The sequence below is a fragment of the Eulemur rufifrons genome, chromosome 6, assembly GCF_041146395.1.
Source record: "Eulemur rufifrons isolate Redbay chromosome 6, OSU_ERuf_1, whole genome shotgun sequence".
In the NCBI taxonomy this organism is placed as follows: Eukaryota; Metazoa; Chordata; class Mammalia; order Primates; family Lemuridae; genus Eulemur; species Eulemur rufifrons.
In genome coordinates, this window is record NC_090988.1 from 91,222,278 (window position 1) to 91,247,201 (window position 24,924).

General features: G+C 36.6%; 3 protein-coding genes across 3 annotated transcripts; all 3 read right to left on the bottom strand.

Moving 5' to 3' along the window:
- Positions 1-2,046: 2,046 nt before the first annotated feature.
- Positions 2,047-3,325, bottom strand: LOC138384938 (olfactory receptor 4C46-like). Its single transcript, XM_069470580.1, has 2 exons — positions 3,312-3,325; positions 2,047-2,956 (listed from the first exon to the last, which is right to left on the bottom strand). The coding sequence occupies exons 1-2, from the start codon at positions 3,323-3,325 to the stop codon at positions 2,047-2,049; spliced, it is 924 nt and encodes a 307-aa protein (XP_069326681.1).
- A 755-nt stretch (positions 3,326-4,080) lies between these two features.
- On the bottom strand, positions 4,081-5,007 carry LOC138384436 (olfactory receptor 4A15-like). The gene has a single exon (XM_069469939.1). It carries the CDS (start codon positions 5,005-5,007, stop codon positions 4,081-4,083), a length of 927 nt encoding a protein of 308 aa, XP_069326040.1.
- A 12,372-nt stretch (positions 5,008-17,379) lies between these two features.
- LOC138384437 (olfactory receptor 4C15-like) lies at positions 17,380-18,315 on the bottom strand. The gene has a single exon (XM_069469940.1). The coding sequence runs from the start codon at positions 18,313-18,315 to the stop codon at positions 17,380-17,382; it is 936 nt and encodes a 311-aa protein (XP_069326041.1).
- Between the last annotated feature and the right edge of the window lie 6,609 nt (positions 18,316-24,924).

Genomic DNA, 24,924 nt, shown 5'->3' on the forward strand with positions numbered 1-24,924 from the left:
AGAATTCCACAATGTGCAGACTTACATCATTCCAACCGCATCCCTTTGAGGCTGTGTCTCTACTGACTGAGCAGCTCATCACAGTACCAGGGAATTCCCATCCACCCTGCAGTGATTGGGTTTTCCCAGGGGCAGGGCTCCACTGGAGCCAGGCCAAGCTGATGCACCACAAGCACAAATCCAGGTCATGGTCTTATCCATTCAAAGATTCGCTGCACAGCTAAGCTCTGTTCTTCAGCAACACATGATCCTACTGCCTGAACACACAGATGAAGAAAAGGGACTAGTACTCATTTGGCCACCTAGAAATATCAGGACCGAGTTTTTCTGACATGTAGTCTGGTGCTCCCTTCACCTTTGAGATGATTATCAAAATTGTGTCATCTAACTGCAGGGTAGCTACAGTTACTAAGGATTAAAAAATGGACCTCAGCCAGAAGAAAATAAACACTAAATTTCTTCTCTGTCCAGATACTCAAATAACATGTTTTCAATTTAGAAACATTGTAAGTCACGTAAGTGGTTTAGCTGAGAAATATTTCCTTTGGTTTACCATGCAGTAATGATTCCCAATTTCTTTCCATATACCTTACAAACCATTTCCTAAAGCAGTTTTCAAAGAGGATACCAGATTCAAGAACTAAATGTACAACCAGATTTTTAATAGTGAAACTATTTTATGGATAAATTTTACTATTTGCTGTTGTAAAAAAAATTCACTTAATTGCCACTGATAATATGTAATCTAATAAATTGTCACTTTTCTAACATGTAATCTAACATATTTTATATACATCATAAATCATAATTAAATATTAGTCCCAAGATATCTGATAGTGAAAATATCATAGGATATGAAGTAAGCACATTTGGGCTCAGGGATTATGTATATATTCTATGATTAATTAATAGTTATTTACCTGTTGATCCTCCATATTTCTGTAAAATTGGAAAATTAGGTGTCAGTTTTATAAAGTTATTGTAACCATATCAGTATCTTTTTTTTTTTTTTTTTTTTTTTTTTGTTGAGACAGAGTCTCACTTTGTTGCCCAGGCTAGAGTGAGTGCCGTGGCGTCAGCTTAGCTCACAGCAACCTCAGACTCCTGGGCTTAAGCGATCCTACTGCCTCAGCCTCCCAAGTAGCTGGGACTACAGGCATGCGCCACTATGCCCGGCTAATTTTTTCTATATAGATTTTTAGTTGTCCATATAATGTCTTTCTATTTTTAGTAGAGACGGGGTCTCGCTCAGGCTGGTCTCGAACTCCTGACCTTGAGCAATCCACCCGCCTCGGCCTCCCAGAGTGCTAGGATTACAGGCGTGAGCCACCGCGCCCGGCCCATATCAGTATCTTTAAAAATTTCTCATAGGTTTAATGCAATTAATTTATCTAATCACTGACAACTTTTACTCAGTAGAGGAAACCCAACACATTTTTAAATATAAGATATATCAAGTGTGTGCCAAGAGAGTATTGGCAAGATCTCCTTTCTAAATTATAATATTAATATATTCCACACTGTCCTAGATACCATTAGGCAATACTGCTTGAATATAAAGGCACATTATACAACTCTGAATTAGAATAGTAATTTTTTTATTTGCTGTAATAAACAAGGGTTCTTATCTAAATGTTCTCTTTTTTTCCTGATACCTTTTGATATGCTTGTTTTTTATTTCAGCATATTATGGGGGTACAAAAGTTTAGGTTACCTACATTGGCCTTGCCTCCCCCTCCCCCCACCGAGTCAGAGCTTCGAGCGTGATATGTTTGAAAGAGCATCAAATTTGGATCTAGATCAATGCAGATCGGAACACGAGATCGGTTTCTGACATTGGGCTGGCTAGTTAACTTTTTTGAATTTTGTTTTCTTCATCTGTAAAATTGAATAATCATAATAGTACCTACTTTGCAAAAGTGCTGTGAGAGTTGAGTAAAAGGTGGGGAAAAGGCTTTGAAGTAATGAAATATAAAATTGAAAAGATCATGATGGAAATACAATCTTCATATTAGATAATTTATTACCTGAAATTACATTCCTGTTTCATAACATTCTGAATGCATTTTTTAACTCTGCATTCCTTACTGTGTAGATAACTGTATTTAACATGGGAGTGACGAGAGTATAAAACACTGCTATGGCTTTATCCATGGGAAAGGTGGCTACTGGTTGCAGATACATAAAAATACAGGGCACAAAGAATAAAATAACAACTGTGATGTGGGAGTCACAGGTGGAAAGGGCATTTTTCCTCCCCACAGAGCTGTGAGTCTTCAAGGAGCACAGGATGAACACATAGGATATCAACAATGACACAAAGGTGATCACAGGGATTAGCCCACCATTGGCAGCAACCAGGAGACCAACAAGGAAAGTGTCAGTGCAGGCCAGTTGTATCAGTGGGAAAATGTCACACATGAAGTGATCCATGATGTTGGGGCCACAGAATGGGAGCCAGAAAGTAACTAAAATCTTCCCGATAGAGTGCAGAAAATCTACTGTCCAAGACACCCCCACCAGAAGACAGCATATGTGGTGGCCCATCTTGGTCACATAGTGCAGAGGTCTATAGATGGCCACATAGCGGTCATAGACCAGGACCACCAGGAGGACAATCTCTGAAGCACCTAAGAAATGTTCAACGAAGAGCTGTGTCATACAGCCATTGAAGGAGATAGCTTTTGTCTCAGAGAGCAAGTCAGCTAGCATTTTAGGGATTATGGAAGAGGAATAGCATGCATCTATCAAAGAGAAGAAAACCAGGAAGAAATACACTGGGGAGTCCAAAGTCTGGCTACAGATTATGGTAACCACAATGAGCCAGTTTCCTAGGACAGTGACAATGTAGGTGATAAGTAACACCAAAAATAGAATTCTCTGCGTTTGAGGATTCTGCGTGAGTCCCATTAGAATGAATCCAGTCACATTCATTCTGATTTCTTTTATTTCAATGCTGATGGCAAATTCAGAAGTGGTGGATTAACCTGTAAAAACAAAATTCTTAATGGAAAAGGCACTATTTATTTTGGGTTTTCAGATAAGCCAAAGACATTTTAACAACAGAAACTATTTTCTTTCATGGGATGCCAGAAGAGAAGAAACATGCTTTTCTTTTTCTATTTTATAAAAAGAAAACAGAATAAATCTTTGAAGCTCTCTAATTCAGCTTCTAAGGAGGATGCTGAATTCCCAGCTGTTGGAGGACATCCAGGCAGAGAGCACTCACCTGTAAAAATTCTGACTCCTTCTCAGCTGGTAAGAAATGTTAGAAAACTCCTCCTTAAATATATTTTGAAAAACTCTTTTACAACTCTTGGTTCATGTTCAGCACACTGTTGATATACAGATTAATTCTAATTCACCTGCCTCCCTTGTTCTATTTAAATGCTCTTTAAATAAGCTGCAGAGAAGAGGGCTCTGTCTGTCTTGTTCTCCTTTTTATGCCCAGCACTTGGTTCAGTGTCTGACTCACAAAGGTATTCAATAAACATTGATTGAATAAACAAATAAGACAGAAGTCTCTACTTATTTCCTGTGTTTTTAAACTCTGTATAAGGCTTTCACCCTTTGGATCTACTCTCACTCTTTTCCACCTTGGGTGGTTGTTTTTCAAGGTCAGCTTTAACCAGCTGCCTTACACTCTGGCCAACAGGTGGATGCTAGCGATCAGGGAGGGGAGGAAAGGATGACAGGGTATTTATTTGGTTGGTTCCCTCCTTTGGCTTATCAGTGGCTTGGGTGCCTTTAATTAAGACTCCAGCCCTTTGGGAAGAAAAAACAAAAATTTAAGTATGTCTTTTTAAATAAGAACTTGATATAAAAGTAAAAATTATTGTCCACCAAAGAATCTTAACACAGTATGATTGCATAAACAGTATAAGGGATTAATTAAATCTATGGAATTCTCTTGGTCTCTAAGGGATATAGCATATTCCATTACAATAAATATTAATTTATATGGATGTTTAAGAATAAATAGGCTAAATAACCAAAAGGAATGATAACAATTATAGTGAAAGTATTCCTTACTTCTGTGAAAAAAATGAATGTCATGTTCTGCCAATAGGGATACATCCCTCATCCAACTAAGGTCACTTTTTTACTCCACAGTTTCCTCATGGCGTTTTTCATTTCTGCATTCCTCAGGGTGTAGATTAGGGGGTTCAGCATGGGAGTTATGAAAGTTAAAAACACACTCATGAATTTATCAATGGTGAGGGTAGAATTGGGCCTTGCATATAGGAAGATACAGGGGACAAAGAATAAAATGACCACAGTGATGTGGGACGCACAGGTGTACAAGGCTTTGCGTTTCCCTTCCAAACTCTGAGCCTTCAGAGAGCGTAATATGACCCCATAGGAAAGGAGGAGAATGAAGAAAGTGACAGTACAAATGGCCCCTCCATTAGCCATCATGGAAAGTCCAATGAGGTAGGTGTTGGTGCAAGCAAGTTCCAACAAGGGATATATATCACATGCAAAGTTGTCAATGACATTGGGGCCACAAAAAGGTAGCTGATAAATAAAAATAAATTGAACTAACGAATGAAGAAAGCCTCCAATCCATGCCAGCAGCAGCATGAGAACACGCACGTGCGAATTCATGATGATCAAATAATGAAGCGGTTTACAGATGGCCACGTAGCGGTCATAGGCCATCACCACCAAAAGAATGACTTCTGCACCAGCAAATAAATGATCTATAAAAATTTGAGTCATACATGCCTGAAAGGAAATGGTCATTTGCTCAGAAAGCAAGTCCGTGATCATTTTGGGAGCAATGGTGGTCGAATAGACAGTATCTATAAATGATAAATAAGCCAGAAAAAAGTACATGGGGGAACCCAGGGACGGGCTGGCCACGACGGTCACTACGATGAGCAGGTTGCCCAGAACTGTCACAATGTAGATGAGTAAGAACACGACAAACAGAACTTTCCGCCCCGCAGGGTTCTGTGTGAGCCCCAGGAGGATAAATTCAGTCACATTGTTCCTCTTTCCCATGTTCTTCTAAAGATTTTGAACTCAGGTGTCACAGCCTGCAATAAAAGGGCGGATGATGAATTTGAGATGATCGCAAGCTCCATGTCAAAAGTGTAAAGCCTTAGTCAGCAGTGTTTCCCCACAGGGCCTCACACAGGGTAGCTCATTAGAAAATATGTGTGTGGAACGTCCTTCCTCAACTACCCTCTGCATTTTCACAAATTTCTTGCTTCAGCTGCAGTGATGAGACTTCAGCATTGTAACTGGAAGGTATATAGGAGCAGATACATCTCTGAGATGATCTACTGAAATCAGGACAGCTGCTTTCTCTAGAGTGCCTCTCACAAATACTGCGTTTTCGGTATTATGTTTTTTTCTTGAGGGTTTCTTGGCTCTTTAAAATCTACCATGCAAACAGTCTCATGTTTTGGCTTTACATATGTACTGATGTAAAGTAATACCCAGTACATGGAAGATAAAATTATAGACTGATGTTCAGATATTTGCCTTTCTGAAATTTTTTACTATCATCTCAAATTGCTCCCATCATCTAGGAATAACTCACTCACAGCAATGAAAAATCCAGGCACATGGTGAGTACTCATTGAATACTTAGTATAATTAAAGTGAATTTCTAAGCTCATGACAGAGCGAGTGAATGGAGATAGTTGTATCAAATTCCTACCAGCCATGAAAATACAATGAAGACAATGTTGTATTTGAAAACATACACACACACACAAACACACACACACTGAATTGCCATTTATTGCAATCGAGGCTATTAAAGGAAAAAAAATTGATAATACAACTCAATGTGGATGGGCGTTGTACACACATTTTCCCCACATTTAAATTTTGTTTGGAATTTATTATTTTTTAACCATGATCAATTCAGAATGTCAAAAATAAGGATTTTGGGGAAAATCATGGTATAGTAGAAAGAATGCTCAAAATCTGGAAATATTGGTTGATTTTGATGTTAGCAAACTTGGGAAAATCATGTTCTGCCTTATGTTCTTATTGGAAATGTAATGATTTTTCTAGATAAACTTTCTGTGTTCTTACTGACAAATTTATCATAAATTACATGATGTCATTTATGCTGGTAGATCATTTTTATACTAATTGGTATGATTTAGCATGTGCTAAAAGTTATTTGATTTTTTAAAATAATTAATACATGAGTTATTTGTTCATTAGTTCTTGGCCACCTGAGTTCATACTGAATACAAGACATTCATTCTACCTTGAACAAAGTAAATAAACTGCTGGGTCTTTCAGATGTGAACCAGGGCCAATTTTATGTATAACATGTGCAACTTTGTATTAACATAATTATTTTAAATATGCTCCATTCTAGTGTGTACATTTGTTGACGGTCATTTTTGAAGATCAGGAGATCATTCTATCCTTTATGCCTCTAGGTGAGCCAAGTTACACTCAAGCATGAGAGGGAGAACAAAAGTGTGGACAGAAAGAAAATAAAAGATAACTGGGAAAAGGCAGATAGAAACCAGCAAAGGCCATAAGCTGAATGAAATAGGCTTTAAAATGGGCAAGCATTTTTGTTGCAGGGTCTGAAAGAGTTAAGAATAGATGAATTTCAGATTCCTGAAGCTGTCAATCAAGTGGTGGCCTGGAAGGTACAACATAAGTACCATCACTTGCCACTAGGAATCTTTATATTTCTGGGTAAAAAAAAAAATCCCCATTTAAACTTTAGGATGGATTAATAGGAAAGACCAGCTGCCTAAAGAATGAGTTCCATCTTTTGGGCTTCTGATATTGCATTGCATATGCACATAAACAAATGTCCTCATTCACAATTATGAAGCTATACCTACATTTATAATAGAAGATAAATACTCACAGTTCATATGAGTTGTCTAAACATTCAAGAGATAACTTCCAGCAGGAGGAGATCTCCTGCTCACCCCTTGAGCACTTACAAGACTTACTTGTGTATAACACTGTAAGTGCTTAGGCAATATTTCACTATTAAAAACGTCTTAGCAGCATTATTACTCTAAACTGTCAAAAATTATCAATCCATCTGAATGATACAAAATTTTATACTTTATCAATGCTATATTTTATGAAAAAAGAAATATATCTGATTCAAACATCTGTAAGATTCTTTAAATTTCTTAACATATTGACGGAGAACATATAAATCATTAAGAAATGCTAAAGAAATGTTAATCCATGGTGAGTATCCCACATGACAATTAAATAACAAAAATCAAGCAGATCTATACTATGCCAAACTCAACAACATAAGATAAAAATAAATCACTTATATAGTATGTGAGTTTTGAGTTTTCATCAAGACCCTACTGAAACATATGATCACAATCAATACCTAAATGTTTCTATTTAACTCTCTTTATAGTAAAAACTGTTTCCTCTGTAAACAATAGCTGTTTTCAATAATAGAGCATTGACAATAGATATGATGCAGGAGGAATTTCAGGTGCTAATAAACATCTAATCAGTTCATCTGATTGTTTTCTAAACAAGATAAATTTTAAAGAAATAAAACATTTTTCCAATTTAATATCTTCATAATAAAGTAAAAATGCTACCTCTAATACCTGCCTGTAGTTAGATGGACTTTGCTGACAAATAAAGAAAGCAATAATCTGAGAAGGTGAATTGCCTGTCTTGCATTCAGTGATGGTCAGTTTTGTTTTGTTCTGCTTTGTAATTTTGCAAGGGTGGGCTGGTCTACCTGCAATAGTATAGTTTTGGAGAGCTCAGGCTCTAAATTCTGGTTTGGAATTTGAGCTTCAGAATTTGTATATACCAAGTGTGTGTCCTTGGATAAATGACTTAACATCATCTCTATAATCAGAATTATAACAACACCTACCATAGAGGGTGGTTTTAAGGATTAAATAGGATAATGGAAATAAAGCTCACAGAAAATTTCCTGCCAAATAATAAACACTAAATACACTGAAGAAATTATTTAGTATTATTTGTTTCCCCATGTAATTTTAGTGCCACATTTTCACAATTAATATTACAAGAATTTTCCCGAAGTCCACTCTCCTTTGTAATTATCCAAAGAAGCATTCCCTATGGGATGGATGGATTCGTCATTATTGTGCACAGTTATGGAGGTTGTCCTTTCCATTCCCACTCACAGTACTGTGTGGGAATTCACTGTCTCTCTCCATACCTCTTTTTATTCTTTGAAATGTATCAGTAAAACTAAACTTAATGTGAGGGACCTTTTTGTAAAGGTGCATACTGTGGTGTTTAATAGTTCCATTCACTATAGCTTAAGACCTTAAAACTTCCTGGGGACAGCAGATGGTGACAAGCATTTTACTTCCTCTGTTCTCGGTGCCTTCGCACCACCATTGCTGCTGCTGCTGCTGCCGCTCTCACTTTCTCCACTGCTGATCCTGCCACCAGCAATGTCCTCCACCACTTCTCTCACTTCCCATCTCCCCTGTCCCAAAGCAGCCTCAGAAAACCAGCAGTGTTTCCAACCCCCCAAGGCTTGTGTTCAGGCTACCAGACCTCCACAGTTAATCACCTATGTGAGGTCCTTTGCAATTTTTTTCCAACTTTATTGAGGATAATTGACAAATAATGAATGTATGTATTATTAAAAAAGGAGAAGAGATCAATGCAATTAATCCACAGGCAGAAATAGATGTAGGCATTTTCCTTAAGGTTCTATAGATCTTTTACCTAACAAATTTCATAACCTCTATTTCCACAGAAACTAAAATATTCTTTCTAATAGGGCATAAGTGCAGGTTCATGAATTTAATGAGTAACTTGATTTCCCAGAACAGGATTACACATTTTGTAAAAAGGGACAATAAATTTGAATATCAAGATGTTATTTTGCGCATATGAAGAAAAGAATAGAAATAAGAGACTGGAATAAATATTTGTACATCTATGTTCATAGCAGCAACTCAAGTGTCCATCAATTAATGAATTAATAAACAAATGGTGGTATTATCTACGATGGGATATTAATCAGCCTTAAAAATGCATAAATTGTGATACATGCCCCAACATGGATGAACCTTGAAGACATGCTGAGTGAGCTATGAAGGAAACCAGACACAAAAGAAAAACACGTTATGATCTCACTTGTACAAGGCACCTGGAATAGTCCTATTCATAGAGACAGAAAGTGCAACAGTGGTTACTGGTGGTTAAGGGGAGGGGAGAATGGGGAATTATTGTTTAATGGGTACAGAGTTTCAGTGTGGAATGATGAAAATTTTTGGAGATGGTTAGTGATGATGGTTGCACAACAGTGTGTTATGGATATTTTATAAAAATAAAAAAAAAATCTACAGAAATAAAACATCTACATAGAACCAGAACATTTAAAAATACACAGTGTACAATTTATAAAGAGCTGTACTAATCCTTACTATTAACTTTAATGTGGTAAGATACATAATACATAACTGTTGAGCTCTCAAACTTATGTAAAGCAACCTAAAAGAAGTTATTGTGAAGACCACATATATCACATTATATTTCTACATTGTGTTATGCATTTTCTCTATTTCAGTTTACATTTAAACAAAGCTAGTAAAAAATTTGGGGAAAATTATGGCCATTGCACTCATTCTATAATATTGTATAAAATGAAGGAAATGTATGTACTGTCTGTCTTATTCTTGGAGATTCTGGCAAAAAACATTTGAGACCAAATGATAAAATCTTCTAAAGAAATATACATAAATCATTCAAAGTAAGCCTATTTTGCTAGTATTATAATAGCAGCAAAAAGTTTTTGTAAATATATTACCTGGGTTTTGTATTTCATCTTTGGTCCCAGAAAATGACAGCTTATTTTGATAGCAGACAAGTCAGAATTGCCACCATATAAATCCAGGTGTGACTGTGAAGAAAAGAAAAGGGCACACTCAGTCACTGAAGCTATAAATGCCTTGTCACACAGGGACATATCTCTTTGTACCTGCACAAAGAATGACAATCTTCAATTTTCTTAAACATTTTACAGTTTGGATTATGGAATTATCCAGAGTTAGCTTCAAGAATAAACAGTTGATATGACTGATGAATCATCAAATTTGAAAGCTGCTAAGAATATGTATGAAGAATTAAACATATTTAAAATCTCACCAATCTAAATAATTTGAACAAAATTTTTATACTATTTTTAGTCAGTGCACAAAACTGGAAAATCTAAAATATTAGCTTTGTTTTGTATATTTCTAAAGCATTTGCATGACTGCTTTGATATGGTTCATGTCTAGTAAGGTAATGGCTTTTATTAATATTGTGTATCTTGATGGTAACATTAATTCCCAAGGAGAAATCTTCTCCCAGGTAAGGAAAGACATTAATAGGCCCTTACCAATAAACAGCAAAATACTTCACTGAGTTGTTCATACTGTTTATCCCCAAGGCCACTTCCAAATTAAATTCACTGCGGAATCATGCCCCAGAGAAGTGAGACCTCCCTCCCACATGTTCCTTCCAGTGCATCCTATATTTCTAGAATCTCCTTCTGGAATTAAGTGTTTAAGAAGATTGAGGATGGGTCCCCAGTCCCTTCTGGCTTACAGGGTTTAAATTTGAGAAGTCTGCAGTTAGTCTGATAGATTTTCCTTTGTAGGTTATCTGTTGTTTTTGTCTTACTATGCAAATGATTTCCTCTTTCATGTTTACTTTGGCCAGTCTGATAATTATGTGACTTGGTGATTACCACTTCATCTTGAGTCTCCCAGGAATTCTGTGTGCTTCTCGTATCTGAATACCTAGGTTTCTTGCCAGGCCAGGCATATTTTTCTCTAGTATTCCAAGAAACAGATTTTCCAGCCCTTAGGTATTTTCTTCTTCTCTATCCAGGATGCCTATAATTCTTATATTTGGTTTCTTTATGTAATCCCACAATTCTTGTATATTCTGTTCTTGTCTCCTGCTTGTGTGTTCTTTTTCTTCATCTGATTTGTTTAGCACATAGGCATTATCTTCAAGCTCTGACATTCTCTGCTCTGCATGATCCATTCAATTTTTAAGGCTTTCCACTGTGTTTTGAAGTTCCTTGTTTGCATCCTTCATTTCCAAGATTTCTGTTTTTTTCTTAATATTTCAATTTCTTTAGAGTATTTTTCATTCGTATCCTGTTTTGTTCTTTTGGTTTCTTTTTTTTTTTTTTGGTATTTCCTTTTTTTTATTAATCATTTTTTTATTTCAGCATATTATTGGGGTACAAAAATTTAGGTTATGTATATTGCCCTTGAGCCCCTACTCCCTGAGTCAGAGCTTCAAGTGTGTCCATCCCCTAGATGGTGCGCATTGCACTCATTATGTATGTATACACCCATTGCCTCCCCACCCCACATCTGCCTGACACCCGATTAATGTGTTCTTAGGTGATGATCAGTGGGTTGTTTCCACATCTTTGCAATTGTGAATTGTGCTGCTATAAACATTTGGGTGCAGATGTCTTTTTCTATAATGACTTTTGTTCTTTTGGGTAGATGCCCAATAATGGGATTGCTGGATCGAATGGTAGGTCTACTTGTATCTGTTTAAGGTATCTCCATATTGCTTTCCACAGAGGTTGCACTAGTTTGCAGTCCCACCAGCAGTGTATGAGTGTTTCTGTCTCACCGCATCCATGCCAAGGTTTATTGTTATCGGACTTTTTGATAAAGGCTATTCTCACTGGAGTTAAGTGATATCTCATTGTGGTTTTGATTTGCATTTCCTTCATGATTAGGGATGTTGACCACTTTTTTATATGTTTGCTGGCCATTATTGTGGCTTCCTTTGAAAAGTTTCTGTTCTTGTCCTTTGCTCATTTATTGATAGGGTTGTTATATTTTTTCTTGTTAATTTTCCTAAGTTCTATATAGATTCTTGTTATCAGCTCTTTATTGGGTGTGTAGAAAGCAAATATTTTCTCCCATTCTGTAGGTTGTCTATTCACTCTAATGATAGTTTCATTGGCTGTTCAGAAGCTTTTTAATTTGATCAGGTCCCATTTATTCCATAACATTGAGAATAATGATATCTTCCCCAACTCATTCTATGAAGCCAATATCACCTTGAAACCAAAGCCAGGAATGGACACAACAAAGAAAACTACAGACCAATATCCTTCTAATTCAGCATCATATAAAAAAAATTAATTCATCATGACCAGGTGCGCTTTATCCCAGAGTTGCAATTTTGTTTCAACATATGTGAATCTATAAATGCAGCTCACCACATAAATAAAAACAAGAACAAAGACCATATGATTCTCTGAATAGACCCCAGAAAAGCATTTAGCAAAATCCAGCACAGTTTTATGACAAAAATTCTTAAGAAAATAGGCATAGATGGGACATGCCTTAAAATTATTAAGGCCATATAGGATAAACCCACAGCCAATATCATACTGAGTGGGGAAAAATCTAAAATCATTCCTGCTAGAACAGGAACCAGACAAAGTTTCCCAGTATCTTCAGTTCTATTCAACATAGTGCTGGAAGTCCTTTCCAGATCAATGAGACAAGAGAGAGGAATTAAGGGTGTCCAAATAAGGGCAGAAGAGGTCAAACTATTACTCTTTGCTGAAGATATGCTATTATATCCAGAAAATACCAAGGATTCAACCAAGAGATTCCTGGAACTGGTAAATGAATTCAATAAAGTCTCAGGATACAAAATTAATGCACACAAATCAGTGGCATTCATATATGCCAATAACAGTCAAGTGGAAAATCAAATAAAAGATGCAACACCTTTCACAATAGCATCAAAGAAAATTAAATATTTAGTGACATATTTAATGAAGAAGGTGAGAGACATATATAGGGAGAACTATGAATCACTGAGAGAAGAAATTATAGAAGATGTAAACAGATGGAAAACCCTGCCCTGCTCATGGATTGGCAGAATCAATATTGTTAAAATGTTCACACTACCTAAAGTGATCTACAGAATTAATGCAATTCCTATCAAAATATCATTATCATACTTTGCAGATCTAGAAAAAATAATTCTAAGCCTTGTATGCAACCAGAGAAGACCTCATATAGCCAAGGAAATCTTAAGCAAAAAGAAGAAACTTGGAAGTATCAGTCTACCAGACTTCAAGCTTTACTACAAGGCTATAGTAACCAAAACATCATGATACTGGCACGAGAACAGAGATATAGACGTTTGGAACAGGACTGAGAACCCAGATATAAAACCATCTTCATATTGTCATTTAATCTTTGACAAAGCAGACAAGAATATACATTGGAGAAAAGCATCTCTATTCAATAAATAGTGCTGGGAATCTAGATAACCACATGTAGAAGATGAAAACTGTATCCTCACCTTTCACCTCTCAAAAAAATCAACTCACAGTGGAAAACAGACTTAAACCTGAGGTGTGAAACTGTAAGGATTTTATAAGACAATGTTGGGAAAACTCCTATGGACATCAGCCTAGGCAAAGAATTTATGACAAAGACCCCCAAGGCAATCACAGCAGCAACAGAAAATCAATCCTAGATTTTTTTGAAGTGGATTCTCATAGACCTTTATTGAAATAGCTATTCTGTGTCTTTAAACAGGAGGAAGGACCCAAATTCAGGTGTTTATCTTCTTATGTTACTGTCTTAACCTCTTTTTGCCTGCCTTCCAGCACTTGTAAAAGAAAAGTTGGCATTTTAAAAACATGATGATTCATAAATAAAAAAACGATCACTCCCATTACCAAATGTAATGGCTGAGATGCTCACTGCAGCTTTCAAAGCTCCCGACTAGTTGCCCTCACTTGCCTTGCACTTGTCCTCCCAGTGCTCCTGCTCATCTGTGCTCCAGCCACGCCTGACATTTTCCGTGCCTCATAACTACATGTAGACATCACACTCCCTAAATATTCCATATCTCACAGAAGCTGAATGACCTGTCCTCTGCTATAGCCTCAACCCTCCATTTCTACCTGGGCACAGAGTACCCAGTTCAAGTACCAATTGCTTAGCAAAGCCTTCTCAGATTTTCCCAAAGAGCTCTCTCACTATTAATGGCCTTCCACTGTTAAAATGTGTGTGAGTGTGTGTGTGTGTGTGTGTGTGTGTGTTATTCATCATGTATTTCTTATGTGTATCCTTCTCTCACTTTTCCTTCAACGTCTTTTGTCCATTTGATATTACAGTATCTCACAGGCACATTGCCTTGGCTCTGCTTTGCACACTTTAGGCTAAACTGGGAGGGAGAGTATAGCAGTGAGCAGTTACCAAGGATATGGACTGGAACCCAAGCCTGAGTGATCCACAGCAATCCCTTTCTTATGCTCTGCCCACCCTGCCATGCAAGGCATCTGACTCCACCACACAGGTGGAGCCAGCATAAAGCCAAGTGTCAAGCAGACGCCAGTGTAAGCTGGGGAATCCTGAAACATTAGAATATTTGCATCATTGGGGGAAATATGTCCCTGGAACTTCAAGATTTTGAAGAGACAGAACTAGATGACAACTGCCCTAAGTTCTCCTGAGTTGGAGGCAGGAGAGAAGAAATAGTTTGGTTGGGCTTGAAAATGTACCTATTTTCCTTGTAAAAAAAAATAGAGATGACATCTGATACAAAGCTCAAAGTTTTCTCTTTTTCAATTCAATTCACTCAGAAGATAATCAAGTGCAGAATGTCTAAAAGGTGTAAATTTTACTTTAGAGTTGTTCACTCTGCTGCAGAAGCTATGAGGAGAGGAGATATTCCACAGACAGCCAATCTTTCCTAAGGAGACCCGAGTTAGACTCCAAAAATGAGTCTAAAGTACCAGGAGAAAGCTTCTTACTTCAGCTTCTAGAACATTCTAAAAGAAAAAGAAAATATTCCACTATTCTGTATAGAAACAACTCTATAAAAACAAACAGCTGTATTAATCCAAAATATTCTCCAGCAGAACATGTGAATTAGACATGTATGTTTTCTCTGTCAAATATTTACAGAGATTTCATAAAAGTTCACAAAGGCCCAGCCTCCAGATGGAGAAAGACCACATCCCTTCCCACCCAACCTTGAAGAATTTGCTCAATGAGATATTTAGCACAGTTAATCTAAGATCACAGTAAACCAGGGGCCAATTAATCCCAAGCAAGGCTGTCAACAGGCAGATTCTGTCCTCAGAGCCTGCCTCCCCTCCTCCCTATGCTAAGGGACACCTCTCACTGCAGTGACCAGCTGCTCCCTCAGGCATACCCTCAGAGTCACATTCAGGTGTAGACTACTGAAAATTGCCAAAAGATTTCTTCTTTTGGCCAAATCTTTTTGAATGGCCCAGATAAAGACTCAAATAGATGTTAATACCAATACAATTGAATTGTAAATCCATTATTTGTATTTCTATGACTTTAGGCAAGTTTCTTAACTTCTCTTAATTCCCTATTCTGGAAAATATTACCATTAAATATAATATTTAATAATCAGAAAAATAAATAATAATCAATAATAATTATTAATACTAATGATATTGATAAAATACATTATCAGTAGTTACAATGATAACAACTAATAAAACTTCTATAATTTCCAAAGTATTCTGAAATCAGTAAGTCAGTGAAGGGCAGAAAGGAAAAGAGAAAAATGGAAAGAAAAGAAAATAAAGGCTATTTTTACATCTTTTTATTTTAAATGCACCTCTTAAGGTATAATTTACATACAATAAAATATGGCATTTTAAAATGTATAGCAGCGGAGTTTTGACAAATGTATACACCCATGTAACTACTACCACAGTGGTGCATATTTACTCAAAGAAGCAGGTTTTGACTTTGTTTATGTTCTCCTCATTTTTATATTCTGCTTCTTTGCCTTCTGCTTTTTATTATTTCATTTCATTATATGCTTCCTTCTGAGGACTACGAGGGGAAATCTGTTCCTTTCCTCTCTCCTAGGTTCTGATGACTTGCTGGCAATTTTGAAATTCTTTAGCTTGCAGATGAATCACCCAATCTCTCTGCCTCTCTCTGCACGTGACAGTCTCCCCATGTGCATGTTTTTCTGTTTCCCATTTTTATGACGACACAGTTATGCTGTATTAGGATTCACCCTAATAATCTCATTTTAACTCGATCATCTTCAAAGACTTTATTTCCAAATAAGGTCAAATTCACAGACACTGGGGATTAGGACTTCAGCATTTTGAGGGGATAGAATTCAAACCATAACAACCCTATACAGCCCCTAAAACTGGGGAAAAAGTACTGCCTGATTCAGGGTCTCCAAATTTCCTCCAAAAGCTCTGCTGATGTCTCTTCCCCCACCCCACCGCCAGCAGGGGCCCTCCACCTGTGCAAAGCTCAGACTCTCCACCTCAGGCCCCTGCCAAGAATCAAGACATGTTCCCAGGGTAAACGTGGCCACAAAATTCAACTCACTTTATTGAAGATCTTGTGTCTCTAATCTTATACCTTTCAGTTTCAGTTTTCTCAGTAGGTCTCCAGTATCTCATACAAGTGATTCCTATACTGTATTTGGTGTTTCTAGTTGTTCACAGCAAGAGTATTTTTGGCCCAAGTTATTGCATCACACCCAGGAGCAGAAGCCTATTTATATATTTTTATTATTGTTCATTTATTAATTCAATACATATATATTGACCATTACTATGTGCCAGATACTGTTTTAGGCACTGGTGATCTAATGATAAAGTTTTATTATTTTTCTTAATCATCTGATATTAAGATCCCACAGTAAAGTTTTTGAGAAAGATAAAAATCCTTACTCTTGTATGTATTAGTTTCTAGTGTATACACAATAAATAAAATGAATAAACTGCATGACATGCTAGGTAATGATAAGTGTTAAAGAGAAAAATTAAGCAGAAATGTAGGAATAGGAATAACAAAAAGTGAGTGGATGAGATTTGCTATATTGTGAGGTAGTCAGAAAATGCATTACTGAGAAGATACATTTGAATAATCAACTAAGGGAAGTGAGAGGGTAAGACATGCACATACCTGGAGGAGGAATAATTGAGACACAGAGAACTATTTTACACAGTTTCTTAGGAGGTATATGCCTGAGGTCATGTAAAAAGTTGACAGGAGCAATGGTTTGTAGGTTGTGATGGGGTTAAAGAATTGTTAGAGTTGAGCACTGATAAAAGAAAGCTCGAAATAATGGATATGTGGTTGACAATTTTTGATTATTACATTCTAAGTAAATATAAATTTGAATGCTCTTAATTTACATACGTGGATACTGGGCTGCCAATTCAGAGTTGATGAGTGATCAGAGGGTGAAAATAAAATTTTCTGAGCCCCCATTAATGCTTTTTGTTATAACATTATGTTACCTTTTTCTATAGAATGTATAGTCCATAAAGTTTTTGTCCAAGACTATGTTGACTTTGTTACTCTTAATCTTGATTTTATAAAAAAAAATTTTACTAATTTATTTTTCATCAGAAACCACTAGTAATCTCTTCCATACTTTCCTCATGGAATTTTTTACCTCTTTACTCCTGAAGGTATAAATCAGAGGATTGAGCAAGGGAGTCAGGATGGCGTAAACTACTGCCACCATTTTGTCAGAGGAGAAAGCAGATGGAGGTCGTGCGTAAACAAATATGCATGGGACAAAGAACAAAATCACAACAGCAATGTGAGATCCACAGGTAGACAGAGCTTTTCTCCGCCCTTCAGAACTATGAATTCTCAGAGAGAACAAGATGACACCATAGGAGACAAGCAACAAGGAGAAGGTTATGATACAAAAAACCCCACTGTTGACTACCACAAAAAGGCCAAAGACGTGAGTGTTGGTACAGGCAAGATCCAGTAACGGCTGAAAATCACAACAGAAGTGATCAATGACATTGGGACCACAGAAAGGTAACTGGAAAGTAAAGAGTATTTGTATCATGGAATGCAGGAAGCCCCCTGTCCACGCTACCCCAATCATAATGCCACAGAACCTGTGGTTCATGATGGAAGAGTAATGCAAAGGCTTGCAAATGGCCACATACCGATCATAGGCCATCGCTGTGAGGACAATCAACTCTGCCCCACTTAGGAAGTGTTCAGCAAAAAGCTGAGTCATGCAGCCTTCAAAGGAGATGGTTTTGCTCTCATAGAGGGAGTCCACGACCATCTTCGGGGTGAAGACAGAGGAGAAGCATGCATCTAGGAAGGACAGGAAAGCCAAGAAGAAGTACATGGGGGACCCCAGTAATTCAGGGCTGTTGAGGATGGTTACTACAATTAGGGTGTTGTTCCCGACTGTTGCAATGTAGACAAACAAAAATACAACAAATACTATTTTCTGAACATTTGGATTCTGTGAAAGCCCCAGGAGGACAAACTCAGTAACAAAGCTTCGATTTTGCATGATTTCCAAGGAAAAGGTGAAACCTCCAACAGTGGTGATCATGTAGAATCTGCAATTATGATAAAGAAAAGTTTGCTTCAGTTCAATTTATAGCGTTATTATCATTAGCAGGTTAGAGCATCCATATTCAAAATTACCATGAGTGCTTGTGTTGTCACTGAGAACACAAAACTCAAAATTGTTGAAGTAGTAGTGACAGGACAGACAGAATTGGGATGTAGATAAATAACTATAACACTACTTTAAAAGAGGCCGAGTTTGAAAGGGGGGAAGGCAAGTATACACATGTGGTAGAGAAGAGAAATAGTTTTCATCTCTGTCAAGTGACAGCTTTGATCATTTACTAGTGGCTCCCAGAATGAATAATTGAGAAGGTTTCTGAAGCCACCTCCACAAGTTATGAAGAAAGGAAGACTGAATTTATTGGCCATGCCTGCCACGGGCATGAAATGCGGGCATGAGTGATCAGCATGCCACCCTAATCTGCACACTGCCTCACCTACAAATAGAAGACAAAGTAACATGCATTTTAAAAGCTTCTTGAAAATCATGGCTATTCCTCAAATATTTCTTTGAAAGTCCGAACTGTGTGGCGCCTTTAAATGAATTAATTCATTCCTCATAAAAGAGAATGATCTGGGGAAAATGTCAGTCTATATACTTAATACATAACAAATATTACTAATTGTTGAGTTTATTTTTAATCTGTCATTTAACAATGAGAATAGAAGTTTACAAAAATCATAATGCATATAGGAGAGTGTTGTCATGGTGACTAAGTGTAGTAAAGTGGGGCTCAGGACCCACTGCCTAGAACACAGTCTGTGATAGTCCTATGGTCCCTGTTTGATTGGTGGGAAGCTCATGCTTAAAGAGGTTAAGTTCAAGCAAACAACAGATGCTGGATGTGGGGTTTGAACACAGAACCTCTGGCCCCACTGGATGAACAGGGAAAGGAGTGGGACTTTCCTTTTCAGCAAGCATTTCAGAGCAGGGGTGATGTTTCTGCAAGCACTTACATGTACAAATTGGCAGCCACTACATAGGCAAGGAAGAGAAACAAGTTGCATATAAGATAGAGTCTTGAGGCTTTATTAATTATTTGCCAATTATTCACACAATGTGTTCAGGTCTGATCCAGTATACCTACTAAGGATATACATGTTTCAAATGTATTTGACATTATCTTTAAGCAGAGGGGTGTGTATATATTAATAGCTCACCTGCTCATCTCCTGGGATTATAAGGCGGGTCAAATTTGAAAATGTGAAAATATTGCTTGTGATGAAGTGCCCTTATCAATGTAGTGACTAGTAACTCACTTACAGAGCCATCCACCTTACCCACAGAAAGGTTTGGAACGAATCATCCAGAACATTCTCCAGCCTTTGAGTTCATTTTCCATAGGTAGACACAGTTTCACCAGATGATTGGATGCTCATCTACACGCATACCTGAAATGGATCAGTCAAATAGCACATATGTGTATCTGCATGTGTTAATATTTGTCTATGTATACCTATATATTACTTCTGAAAAATAGGTGAATAAAAGAGGGAATTATTATGAGATTTACACATAAGCTGATTTTTACATACACATGGTAATATAAGATGGTAAGAGTATGAGAAACTAAGTGAGTAGTGCACAGGAACTCTCCAAGGTTTCTTAGCAACTTTTCTGTTAATCTAAAATTACTCCCAAGAAAAAGTTTAATTAAAAACAAAAGAAGTTGTTCAGTTTGTGCTACTAAAAAGCTAGCAATCCCAGCTTCATCATGCACTAGCCATGTGTCATTGAACAAACCACCATGCCTCAGCCTCCTGTGTTATAAAATAGACACTAACACTTGTTCAAGCTGCCTGACCCATGGAAGTAAAACAGACAGTTATTATTAATGTGTTTTGTAAAGTAGAAATCATAGATTGATGTTGGCATTGTTTTTAAGCAGCATTTCCCTACAGACGTAAAGTGATTTGGAAAATTGAATGAGTCATAAGAATACGTTTTTTACATCATGCTATTTTTTAATTATACCCATTCTAAAATTGCAATGAAACTGTTTTATCCATGTAATCCTTTTGAAACACATATTAGTAAATAATTTCAGAATCATCAACATGTTTGTGTTTTTTATACAAGGAACCCCAACTCTAAAAATTTATTCTGCAGGTGAAATGAGACGAGGAAGTTTTATAATGAAAGATCGTGCCATTGTCATTTATAATAGTGAAAGCTGAGAACAACTAAAATATTCAATGATAGGAAGAAGTTCATCTAAATCAGGCTATTACAAATTAATGTCACGTGGTGCTTTAAACAAAATACTAATAATATGAGGAGATAGAAGGTGAAGCATCTTTATAACAGCGAGAAAAACAATAAAAATTGTAATAACTCTGCTCATTTATACAGATATTTTCAATATAATATTATAATCTAGAAAGAAACATAAAAATTATAGTGAAATTTTATTTGCAATGTATATATTATTATCGTTAAGATATTTGAAATTAAACAGGTTTAAAACCCACAATGGCATATATTTTTATCATCTAAGCAGTTTAGAAAATGGAGGTGGGGTTTGGGGATAAATCATTTGCATAGATGGAAGTAACATGCTAACATAAAATATAGTCTTACATTAAAATTATAAACTCTTGTATACTCTTCATATATGGCCATATCATGTGACTAGCCCTCTGTGTCCTCTATGCATTCACTTTGATATCAATATTAAATTCACATTCTCCTCTAGGTAGCAGCTTATTCTGTCCATATTTCTCCTAGAACCTCCCATGGTCTTTCCTTTCCTGACAGCCACACCCTTAATATGCTGGGGCTGCACCTCAGAGTGCTCAGGTCCACTCAAAGCATCTTTTAGAGCTGTGAACTTGGGAAGTTGACCTTCTCATGCCCCACTATCCACATTGCCTACTATTTCCTTCCCATCAGTTTTTGCAACAAAACTAAATCTGGCATCATTCATTACAAAAGTAATGGATTTTCTGTTTCAAATTTGAAATATACATAACATTCAGAATTATAAGAGGAATTAGTAGTAAGGTTGTCATTAAAAGTAATGTTTTGTAGTTATATTTCAAGCAGTAAACTTTAGATGCATTTATCTACATATGTGTGTATATCATTCACTTTTGCATACTTTTTTCAAATAAATATTGTTATTACAAAGAAAAAGAATAAAGTAAAATCCTATTTGTAATTACCCTCCCTGTTAAATTCCTTAAATCCACCATATTTTTGATCCAGGATTATTTTTCAGCAAGAAAAGATTTGTTCCTTGCCTGTCTAGCAAAACACATTCCTTTCCCTGGAAACCTGATAAATATGTTCTCCAATTTCAGAATTACAGATCCTTTTCTCTGCCCTCAGTGTTGCTCTGTAAATTTACCTAAATCTCTCAACTTTTATACTCTTACTGTTTCTGGAATTTGGAAATAACAAACTTCCTCTGTTCCACTGGTGTCCTTGCCGATGGACGCCTGGACCTTCTTTTTTCCCATTGTCTTAGTGATTTAGCTCATTTTAAGGAAGAGCCAAAGCCGTGACAAGTAGCACTAAAGCAATTTAAATTTTCCTAAATAATGCTGAGGGAGGAGCTTAATGCTATTTGTGACATTTCAAATGTGCATAGGGAAAATAAGATGGACGAAGTTAAAATCAGAAGACTCCACTCTGTGATTAGAGTCATGATTTCTTACTCTCGATGTCTTTCCCTGTGCCATTTGTTAGGGTGTCATTGTGAAAATAATAAATGCTATATTCTTTTTTCTTTTTATCTCAGAGTAATATGGGGGTGCAAATGATTTGATTACAAGACACTGGCACCTGAATGTTTATAGCAGCACAATTCACAATCTCAAAGATGTGGAAACAGCCCAAATGCCCATCAGCACATGAGTGGATTAATAAAATGTGTTGTATGTATACTATGAAGTACTCTCCAGCCATAAAAAAAAATAGTGAACCAATACTTTTTTACTAACCTGGGTGTAACCGGAGATCACTCTGCTGTATTCAATATCAATAACTCTGTAAATTACAGCACTTGAATTTACCATGTTATATCAGTGTTCTTTAAATAGTCTCAGAAAATTCTGCTTTTTAATCTAAAACATCAGGATGGAGAGAGCATCACAAGATAAATGATAAATGAGAATATTTTAGAAAGAATAAATATGAACTTGTTGCATTTCTAAGCTACTCAGATTTAACTTGAATATGCAAGGCTGAAGATAGGTCTAATTTCATTAGACTTGACGAAATTAGGAGCTCCTACCACCCTCCTCCATTAAGCAAACAGGAATTTGCATTCTAACAGCTGCTGTTCATTTAACACATTCTGTATCAAGTGCTGTTCTATGGACTTCACATGTATTATTTTATTTGTTTCCACATCCTTTCAGCTTGGTAATGTTATTATTCTCCTTAAGTATGAGCAGTCTGCGAGGCAGAAAGGTTATGTAACTAGTCCAAGTGTGCACAGTTCTTAAGTGATAGGCTCATGGATTGCATTATACTTTATAGCCTGTCCACAACACCCACACTTTGAAGCACTGCATCACAAGTTGAAATCCTCTCTGAAAATGCAAAAATGTGAATTATAAATCTCACCATTTATCAGCTCATTGAAAATTCTGGTTATGCTAATCTCCCATTCTCCACGGAGAAAAGTCCATTTGGTGGCTGGGCAAAACGTGAAGGTTTTTTCCAACCCTTCATTCTACATCTAAGAGAGACAGGAGGAGCATCTCTGCCAGAGGAGGTAGAGAATGTCCCTGGCTGCTTACCAAGTGCCATCTTCTACATGGCTCAAGGAAAAATAAATAAACAAAAGTTTCGTCCTTGGTTTCTCATTGCAATTTAAAGATGTTTCCCTGAGAGGTCATGAGCCTGTAGCATTGCTTCTTCGCTTCCCCCAAGGTTTGGAAATTTCCCCTGAGTATGATTTTCCAAACACAATTTTCTGTGGATTGTTTTGCTCAAGTGCTTGGAAAACTTTTATATCTCTGATGAATTAGAGGATTTTCTTTTCTTTTTTTCTTTTTGATGTTCTCTTGGGTTTCTTTATGAAGATGCTTTCATTTTCCTTTATGTTCAGGAATAAGACACTGTGTATACTGTGATGGAATCTGCAGTGTCTCTTTGGAAAATTCGGGCAATTGTAATTACCAAATAGAAGAGCTGAGTTTTGGGATAGGACAGTATGAATCCATAAGGGCAACACCCATCGTCTTGGGACTAGGGTAGCAATGAGTGCTTATTTAAGGAGAACAATTTATGTATAAGTATGAAAAGATTCAGAGGGTCATCAAAATTTTATTTTTTCCTCTCAGAAACTGATCTTGAGATTCCAAGACTTTAAAACTAAAAGCACCATTTGTAGAGATTAAAGGATTTTTTTCTCTATTTATTTTATTTGAAAAGAAGATATATCATGTCTGTTTAAGAAAAATGTAGCATTGAGACTGAAACATGAAGGACAACTTTAACTTACCTCATCAGGCCCAGGAACCACACCAAACAATTTGTTGCTTTATACAGTCTTCAAGTATTTTATCCTATGTATTTATATGTCAATTTCCATCCCACAGAAAAATGCAAAACTGAAGTGAGTTAAGGCCCAAAAATACCATCACTTCAATTGTCTGTGGAATTAAGACAAATGTGTTATTTTCTTTTAACTGAAATTGTATATGTGTGTCCTGACACAGAAGGATCACCTTATATGGACCACAGCCCTAGTCAGGATGATATTTTGTAAAAATCACTCAGCAGGAAGACTTCTGAATTCATTCTAGGCCCCTTGTTCTCACTTCAAGCCACAGTTAGCAGCTTCTGCTTCATTCTATGTCTTTCTTGGCTATTTGTTTCTGTTAAAAGACACCTGCAGTGGATTGTTTATAGTAGCACAATTTGCAATTGGAAAGATGTGGAAATAACCCAAGTGCACATCAATGCATGAGTGGATTAATAAATGTGGTATATGTACGCCATGGACTACTACTCAGCCATAAAAAATGATGAACTAATACTTCTTGTGTTAACCTGGATGGAACTGAAGTCCATTCTTCTAAGTGAAGTATCACAAGAATGGAAAAAACAAACAGCACATGTACTCACCATTAAATTGGAACTAATCGATCAACACTTATGTGCACATATGGAAATAACACTCATCAGAAATAAAGCAGGGGGGAGGAAGGAGGAGGGAACAGGTAAATTAACACCCAGTGGGTACATTGCACAATATTAGGGGATGAGCACACTTATAACTTTGACTTAAAGCGTACTAGAGCAATTTATGTAACCAGAATGCTTGTGCTGCATAATATTGTAAAATACAAAAAGAAAAAAATAATAAAAATAAAAGAAATGCAAAAAAGACAAAGTATTGAAGGTAATAGATGAAATATCATTGATAAGATATTCTCCTTTGGGTAATAGACCTGGGCTATAAGAGGGAAAATTGCCATTTTCAAAAGGCACAGAATTCCACAATGTTCAGAGTTACATCATTCCAACTGCATCCCTTTGAGGCTGTGTCTCTACTGACTGAGCAGCTCATCACAGTACCAGGGAATTCCC